The following is a 9,426-nucleotide window of genomic DNA, read 5'->3' on the forward strand; positions in this document are numbered from 1 at the left end:
TTAAGAACGTATTAGTCGTGCCTAATCAAATGGCCGCTTGTGTTCATTTGCATGTTCCCGACAAAAAGTATTATCCCTCAAAGAGAAGTTTACGAGTGGCTTCTTCTCTCTGAATGTGTTTTCTGCAAGAGTGTTGACGGAGGATTTAGCAAGCGGTGCTGTATTTTGAAACACTCTTCTACCTCGCAAGGGGGAAGCACACGAGGGGTGGTGTTACGTTTAAACTGGAAACAAAAAATAATAATTATAGCCTCACAGGCATGGGCGTTGCCTGTTGCATAAGAGCCTCTTGCTCTTTAAAAAGATGCTCTGCAAGTTTGAGTTGTGAGTCACATTTGCAAGCTGCAGCGCCACAGGTGAGGATTTTTGTATCATTTAATTTGTTTGTTGTTTGAAAACTTTTTTATTTCCATTGCACCACTTCTCGATTTAACGCTGTCACTTAGGCACATGTTTTTTTCAGGCATCTAATTAATTAGTTAATTATTCTGTTTTAAAAACGTGTTAGTGCTGAGTCTGCAGTTTCTGTTGCTTGGACGCAGGATGAAAAAGAAGCTGATTCTGGATGTGGACACGGGGGTGGATGATGCCCAGGCCATCATGATAGCCCTGGCCACCCCCAATGTGGAGATATTGGGGATAACCTGCTGCCATGGCAACACCCCCCTGGAGAGCGTCCTGAAGAACACGCTCCGGGTTCTGAAAGTCTGCAACAGACTGGATGTGAGTATCATTGCCGGAGGAACTGCTTCGGAGGGTTTCCTGACCGTCCCAAATTCCGCAGATTCCAGTGTACGCCGGATGCTCCGAGCCGTTGCTGTCCAACCAGAGACACGCCAGCGATTACCACGGAAAAGACGGGCTGGGGGACGTGTCTGATCCAGATGCTCCGGGACTGGAATTGCTGCAGGAGAAAAAAGGTGTCCAGGCTTTAGTGGAAATGATCGAACAAAACCAAGGCGAGGTAAGACGAGCGTTGATACTTTTGCATTTGGCAAAGTCCTCACGGCCTTCTGGTGGTGTCAGGTGACTCTGGTGGCCACGGCACCTCTGACCAACCTCGCCGTGGCCGTGCAACTGGACCCTTCCCTTCCCAAGAAGCTCAAGGCTCTCTACATCATGGGAGGCAACATCGAGTGTAAGCATGCCCACGCTCTTTAGGTTCTTGGCATCCCCCGATTCAATAAGCGACGTGTGCAGCCAGGGGGAACACCACCATATGCGGGGAGTTCAACTTCGTGGCCGACACGGAGGCCGCCCACATCGTGTTGGAGCGCTACACCTGCCCCACCTACATCGCCTCCTGGGAGTTTACCTGCAGGAACAGCCTGCCGTGGGTGAGTCCTCCATCCACTTACTGTAGGCTGACCATATTCTGAAATCCCAAAAAGAAGACACATATATGTGTGCCAAGGCCGGGACTAGGTGAACATTTGCCAATTATACTCGAACTTGCTTTATAAATTTTTTTTTTTTTAAATAAAGCATTTTTTCTCCTCTGTTGACAGCAGTGTTGGCGATAGGCATTTTCAAAATGGGGTCCCAGGGACCCCATCAAGTCATAAAAATGGGGTCCCACAGTAAATTTTTGGGGTCCCACTTTTTTGTAAGCGTTTTGAAAACAAATGACAAATGTATGCATTATCCTGTTGTATCTCACATTCTATATTGTGTTTTGGAAAAAGGTTGTCATAAACGTTACTTAATTCATTAAAAAAGATAATACAAAAGAAAACAAATGCGTATACATATGTAAATGTATTCAGTTATAAACATTCATTCACTTTCTTCTTTCCTTCATGGATCTGAACTTTACCGCTGCTGGTAGTTTTTTCTATGTTTTTATTCAATAAGTTGTAGGTGTATTTATTTCAGTATAAAAGTGTAAAAAGTGTTTTGCTTGGGTCATGAAATGATGATAATGGTGTGCCAGGGCATACATACATTTTATATTTAGCGCTTAAATCTCTGGAGTCTACATCAACTTCGGATCTATTCCTCGATTCAAAATGTTTTAGTTTTTTTTATGTTGTTTTTTTTTGTTTGTTTGTTTTCCGCCCTTTTTTGTCAAACAAGACTATGTTTTTTATGGCAGACACACAAAATATGCCAAATCTTCCACCAAAAATATTTTTCAAAGTGGAATATTTGATGTGACGTAATAGGAACCTTGGAGAGGTCAATAATTCATAATAACATTGATTTTGATTCAATATTATGTTTGGAGCAATGACCTTTTGAAAAAAAAAAAACAGCTTTGTTTTATTAGTCAACATTGCAACTTTTTCTAAATTACATTTCACCTTTAAGCTTTTTTATTTCACTTTTGTTATGTTTTTGTTTATTTTAATAGTATCTTTAGAACGTTTATGACAAGCTTGTTCCAAAACACATTAAAGAATGTGAGATATAACAGGATAATGCATACATTTATCATTTGTTTTCAAAACACTTACAGAAAAGTGGGACCCCAAAAAAAAATTCACTGTGGGTTCCCATTTTTATGACTTGATGGGGACCCCATTTTGAAAATTCCAAGCACCAACACTGATGGAGTATTGGTGCGTGCAAAACAGCAACAGGCGGCTGTGGCCTGCGGGCCGGTTTTAATACTAATCAAATATCATCCCGGGGACTGTAGATAATTCATTGATCTGGCCCGCGGGCCTGACTTTGACACCCCTGGGCAAGACGATGCGTTCTTTGCATTACTCTCAAATTTGAGCCGATGTTCTGACAAGACATGCACCCTCCCGGAATTCGTGCAACTTCTGCATGTGTGCAACGAGGAATATGGAAACTAAATGGTGTCTCCCTGAGCGTGCTGCCCTTTTGAAGGAATCTTTCACGGGAGTCATGCGGACTGGACACTGCACTGCAAAAACTCAGTGTTGAAAAACAAGGGGAAAAAATACAAAAATTAGGGGTAATTTATTTGAACTAAGCAAAATTATCTGCCAATAGAACAAGAAAATGTGGCTTGTCAAGACTTTCCAAAACAAGTAAATTAGCTAACTTCAATGAACCCAAAAATACCTTAAAATAAGTATATTCTCACTAATAACAAGTGCACTTTTCTTGATAGAAAGAAAAAAAGAGACCTTTTTTCTCAATATGTTGAAAAATATTCTGAAATTAAGTAAATGCTAGTGCCATTATCTTGACATAATGATATGCACTTGGCATTACATTTCTTGAAACCAGCAAACTTATACTAAAAACTAATTTATTGTTCTTAATGGAAAGGCAACAATGCAAGCGCTTGTTACTCTCGGGGTCTCCTAGCCGCTCAGGCAAATCATATGCTCTAAAAAGGCATTTTTCCATCGATAACATGACATCATCGCGCCAAGTGCGTGCTCTTTCAGTCAATTAGTGCGCATATATACAGCCCTGCCCCGGCCAAAAAATTTTTAATTGTAATTTTGAAGAATTCATCTGAATGTGCATGAACTATCTCTGTTCAAAATTGTTAGAAATGTTAAATGTTTAAATATTAACTGTCAGTTTACTGTACTGTGCCAACTGTACTACTTTATGAGTACGTATGTTCTATTGTTTCATTGAAAATAAAACAGCAAAGTCCATTTGGCTGTCATCTGTTTTAATTATGAGACACAATTGTGTCAAAGTTCGGATTTTTTATTTCATGCTTCAAATAAGAAATTATTACTTTAAAAAAGTAGTTTTATACTTGTGAGTGTTGATGACACAGCTTTGCAACAGTTGATATTCTAGTTTCAAGCATGTTTTACTCAATATAGGTCATCAAATCTCAGCAACAAGCTGTAATATCTTACTGAGATCATTTAAGACCAAAACCCTTAAAACAAGTAAAACACTCTAACATAAAATCTGCTTAGTGAGAAGAATTATCTTATCAGACAGAAAATAAGCAAATATCACCCTTATTTGAGATATTCAATCTTACTTAGATTTCAGTATTTGCCGTGTGGCCGAGAGTTGGTGAGCGGCCGAGGGTGGTTGCTTTGGTGGCTTTGTTGGGTCTGCTCCTGTCTCTGGCCATGCGCCCCCCCCCTCCCCCCCCCCCCCCCCCCCCAACCACCCCCACCCCAGCAGACGATGGCGTAGAACACCTCAGATGCCACTAGGGATGTCCGATAATGGCTTTTTTGCCGATATCCGATATTCCGATTTTGTCCAACTCTTTAATTACCGATACCGATATCAACCGATACTGATATATACAGTCGTGGAATCAACAGATTATTATGCCTAATTTGGAAAACCAGGTATGGTGAAGATAGGGTCCTTTTTAAAAAATAAAATAAAATAAAATAAGATAAATAAATTAAAAACATTTTCTTGAATAAAAAAGAAAGTAAAACACTATAAAAACAGTTACATAGAAACTAGTAATTAATGAAAGATAGTAAAATTAACTGTTAAAGGTTAGTACTATTAGTGGACCAGCAGCACGCACAATCATGTGTGCTTACGGACTGTATCCCTTGCAGACTGTGTTGATATATATTGATATATAATGTAGGAACCAGAATATTAATAACAGAAAGAAACAACCCTTTTGTGTGAATGAGTGTGAATGAGTGGTAATGGGGGAGGGAGTTTTTTTTTGGGTTGGTGCACTAATTGTAAGTGTATCTTGTGTTTTTTATGTTGATTTAATAAAAAATAAAAATAAATAAATAAAAGTAAACGATACCGATAATAAAAAAAAACGATACCGATAATTTCCGATAACACATTTTAAAGCATTTATCGGCTGATAATATCGGCAGGCCGATATTATCGGACCTCTCTAGATGCCACCACAGTGTATATGTTTTTTTTGTTGTTTTACTTTTGTAGCTGTATGTAGAAATGGCTGGTTGCATCAGATCTGCTCTTTTAATGTCTTTAATGTCCTTTGTGTTATTTGATGTTTCCCTTTTACACACATGTTTATGTGTACTATGGTTATGAGGTTTTTTCCCCCTTGGCCTCAGTCTGGACCCCCTCTCCAGAGGCCCAGACTTAGACTGAATTTTTTTTTTTCTCACGTCTTAAGTGACCTCTATCTTTCCTCCTCAGTCTTTTTATGACGAGTGGCTGGCAGTGAAGACGGCGAAAGCTGCGTTCATGAAAAATATTTCAAGGTTGAGCTCGGAGGTAAGCATCGCCAAAGGGCTGTGTCCTAACACATCGTTATAATTTGCTTTGACCTTTGCGTTGCACTGTCGTTCGTTCTTACCCAGAGTGTGGCTCATATATGCAGTCTTTAAACCCGCCTTAAGCGTGTAAGGTACGTCCCAACACGTAACAAAAATGTCTCCGCATGCAATCACAGAAATCCAAGTCGGCAGATTATCAGAAAGAAATCACCACGGGACAAGGGTTCAATTCTTGCGACTCCTACGCTTTGGCCGCCGCCGTGGATGACACACTCATCACAGAGAGCGAGGAGGTAAACCACGGAGGTTCATTTGTTCATTCCAGGCAAACGTGGTTGTTTTTTTTAAATATAATGTGGGGCCCCTCAGGTGGCAGTGACGGTGGAGTTGCAAGGGGCCAGCACCCGGGGCATGATGGTGCTGGACTACATGGAACTGCTGAAGAAGAAACACAAAGCCGTCATCATGAAAAAAGTGGACTTGGAGAAGTTCAAGCAGATGTTTAGGACATCAGTGATGTAGGAGGCAGGAAGCACGCTGGAGCTACTGTAGCAAGACCAATAAAATGCAATAAACAAAAACAATGCTTGGAAGTTCTTCAATTACACTTAGACTTCCTTTTTACTGTCATTCACACTTTAACTGTACAGTACAGATAAGAACGACATTTTGTTGCATTTTGTAGTGCAGGATGAAAGAGCAATAAGTGTAGATATAAATAAATAGATTACTGTACAGATAAATATATTGCACTTTTGCATATGCATCCATGTTTATGGATGTATGTTATATTGTCTTTATATTCCAGCTGTTATGTATTCCCGAGGGAGTTGACGGCAAAGACACCAGGGGGCAGTATGTTCAAAGATGATTAATTATATATATACACTACCGTTCAAAAGTTTGGGTCACAATGAAATGTCCTTATTTTTGAAGGAAAAGCACTGTACTTTTCAATGAAGATAACTTTAAACTAGTCTTAACTTTAAATAAATACACTCTATACATTGCTAATGTGGTAAATGACTATTCTAGCTGCAAATGTCTGGTTTTTGGTGCAATATCTACATAGGTGTATAGAGGCCCATTTCCAGAAACTATCACTCCAGTGTTCTAATGGTACAATGTGTTTGCTCATTGGCTCAGAAGGCTAATTGATGATTAGAAAACCCTTGTGCAATCATGTTCACACATCTGAAAACAGTTTAGCTCGTTACAGAAGCTACAAAACTGACCTGCCTTTGAGCAGATTGAGTTTCTGGAGCATCACATTTGTGGGGTCAAATAAACGCTCAAAATGGCCAGAAAAAGAGAACTTTCATCTGAGACTCGACAGTCTATTCTTGTTCTTAGAAATGAAGGCTATTCCACAAAATTGTTTGGTTGACCCCAAACTTTTGAACGGTAGTGTATATACCGTAATTTCCGGACTATAAGCCGCACCTGACTATAAGCCGCACCAGCTAAATTTAGGGGAAAATACAGATTGCTCCATATATAAGCCGCACCCGACTATAAGCCGCAGGGTTTTGATGTGTAATTACCGTAGTATATAGGGGTTCCTGCTACCACGGAGGGGATTGTCGGGACAGAGATGACTGTTTGGGAACGCAAAGCGTCCCATTTATTAACAATAAATCTTTCAATCATTCAATCAAACTTTCACATCTTTGACATGGCGAACAGCATTCGTGCAGAGTACAAATAATACAACGGTGCAAAGTAATACAAAGTGCTCGCCTGTACGTTATCAAAATAACCAGCCTACCGGTATATGAAAAGTCAGTCTTTAATCATTGTGTCATCGTCTTCGTCGGTGTCGGAGAAGAACAGGCCGTAAATAAGCCGCACCCTTGTATAAGCCGCAGGGACCAGAACGAGGGGAAAAAGTAGCGGCTTATAGTCCAGAAATTACGGTATATGTATATATATATATATATATATATATATATATATATATATATATATATATATATATATATATATATATATATATATATATATATATATATATATATATATATATATATATATATATATATATATATATATATATACATACATATATCAGTGGCGTGCAGTCACTAGAGAGATGGAAAGAAGAAAAAAAAGTAAAAAGAAAAAAAATTAATTAAATTGTTATATGTATCCAGTGATTATACTAAAGTTATTTTCCATTTAACTTCACCAGTTTTAGATTATTTTTATTTTTATTTTCACATTTGCCGTTCAAATGCTGAGAAGAGACGGTGCGGTGATCAGCAGCCAGTTGAGGCACGTCACTGCGTTGTGCCTCGCCCTCAACATGGATTGTGCACAATGACTCGGCTAACTGCTGAGCTGCTGTGCAGTGAGACCGTATTGCTATATGAATTATATTATACATTTCCATAGTTTAGTTAGCTGAGGTATATAATGTACAGTGTATTTTGTCAACAACTGTATGTGTGTAACATATTGCTTGTGCTGAGCGATCATAAAACTGGAGGCTCGTCTCAGAACCCCGCCTCCTGGTGCCAAGCACCTCCGCCGCAGAATGCACCGCCCGACGGGAGCGCCACACTAGCCAAAGCCCACACCCAAACCCTCCACGTGCAAGACCGAATCCGCCCAAAAAAAGTCACTTAACAAGAAGCCAAAAAGTGCAAAAACAACAATGCCCGCGCGGCGCGCCGGAGGAGCCGTGAGCAGGGACACAACATTAGGTACACCTGCAGACTGCAGCACGGATTTCATATTTCATTCATTCACAATTCCTCCAACACGAACACCACTGCTCCCGCACTTTTAAGTAAAGGTAAGACCATAATAACGGTTTTTTTATTAAATGTGCTTTTTTGTGTGCTACAGTTTGTAAGTGTAAAGTTAAAGTTAAGTATACCAATGATTGTCACACACACACTTGGTGTGGTGAAATTTGTCCTCTGCATTTGACCCATCCCCTTGTTCACCCCCTGGGAGGTGAGGGGAGCAGTGGGCAGCAGCGGCGCCGTGCCTGGGAATAATTTTTGGTGATTTAACCCCCAATTCCAACCCTTGATGCTGAGTGCCAAGCAGGGAAGAATGCTGGTATGAGCTTTTAAACATAACCCGTTAACTGCTGCCAATCAAATGGTGAATAAGATACTCTTTAGGGTTCATATGTTTGTAAATCTGACTGTGATGAAGTCAGTGCCTCACCTGACATGAACCTCACCGCACGCCACTGATATATATATATATATATATATATATATATATATATATATATATATATATATATATATTGTGACAGTTCCGTGCTCTCGTGCGGGTTCCACGAACCACCAAGGAAAGACATGTTGCGGGCAGGTTTAGACTTCTTTATTTTTCGACAAGAAAGTCTCTTACGGGTGTCTTTTCAACCTTTCCATTCTTCTGCTCGCTCCTCCGTCTGCTTTCCAGCAGCACGTCGTCGTCTCCCTTGCGCTCTCAGTCTCTTTCTCCTCGCTCCTCCGCTCCAGCTTCCCAGCTGCGTGCGTCGTCGTCCTCTGTGCGGTCTTTCCCGCTCTCGCTCGGCATCCGCTTCTCTCTGGCTCCTTCTCCTCACTCAGCCTCTCTCTCTGACGTTTACAGCTCCCGCCCTTTTATACAGTGCGAGAGGATAATGAAATTGTCCCCAGCTGAGCGATCCACGCACCTTGTAATGATTGTGGCGTCGCTCCCGGCGCGCCCCGCCTCGCTGCTCGCTCGCCGCCCACGCCTCCTCGTTTTGTATTATATATATATATATATTTATATATATATATATATATATATATATATATATATATATATATATATATATATATATATATATATATATATATATATATATATATATATATATATATATATATATATATATATACATATATATAATACAAAACATTACTAACTAAATTAAGGAAATGGAGTGTGTGACAAAATCCAAGAGTGATTGGTGTTAGACTATGTGTGTAGTTAGCTGTTGTGTATTAACCGTGATGTTAGATGAGGAAGCAGACAAATCCAAAGGGGGCTAGGCAAAAGGGGTCTGTGATCCGCATGAGGTTCGTGGGGCAGAGAGAGGCATCAGAGTCCGTGTCCAGAGCGAGGGTCGAGGATCGAGGAAGGCAGTCCAAAACCACGGGGGAAACAACTGGTAAGACTTGGGAAGGAACTACGGGAGAACAAACAAGGACGTCAGACACTGAGGGAAAACGCAGAGAGAGAGAGAGAGAGAGAGAGAGAGCATATGTCTTCAGCTTACGGTACACCAAGGGTAAACTAAGTTCCCCCCTGGATCCTTGGGTCC

The 9,426-nt window shown here is 40.3% G+C and overlaps 1 protein-coding gene across 2 annotated transcripts; it reads left to right on the plus strand.

Annotated features, from left to right (window-relative positions):
* Positions 1 to 266: 266 nt before the first annotated feature.
* On the plus strand, positions 267 to 5,728 carry LOC133643799 (inosine-uridine preferring nucleoside hydrolase-like). 2 transcript variants are annotated; one of them, XM_062038341.1, is made up of 8 exons: positions 267 to 356; positions 543 to 723; positions 785 to 964; positions 1,027 to 1,138; positions 1,201 to 1,337; positions 5,053 to 5,130; positions 5,309 to 5,425; positions 5,502 to 5,727. In XM_062038341.1, the coding sequence occupies exons 2-8, from the start codon at positions 544 to 546 to the stop codon at positions 5,652 to 5,654; spliced, it is 957 nt and encodes a 318-aa protein (XP_061894325.1). In that variant the 5' UTR covers positions 267 to 356; position 543; the 3' UTR covers positions 5,655 to 5,727. The 2 variants fall into 2 exon arrangements, with proteins under 2 accessions (XP_061894325.1, XP_061894324.1); XM_062038340.1 differs by lacking the exon at positions 267 to 356 and having other exon boundaries at positions 520 to 723; positions 5,502 to 5,728.
* Positions 5,729 to 9,426: the final 3,698 nt, after the last annotated feature.

This window comes from Entelurus aequoreus, linkage group LG01 (assembly GCF_033978785.1).
Source record: "Entelurus aequoreus isolate RoL-2023_Sb linkage group LG01, RoL_Eaeq_v1.1, whole genome shotgun sequence".
In the NCBI taxonomy this organism is placed as follows: domain Eukaryota; kingdom Metazoa; phylum Chordata; class Actinopteri; order Syngnathiformes; family Syngnathidae; genus Entelurus; species Entelurus aequoreus.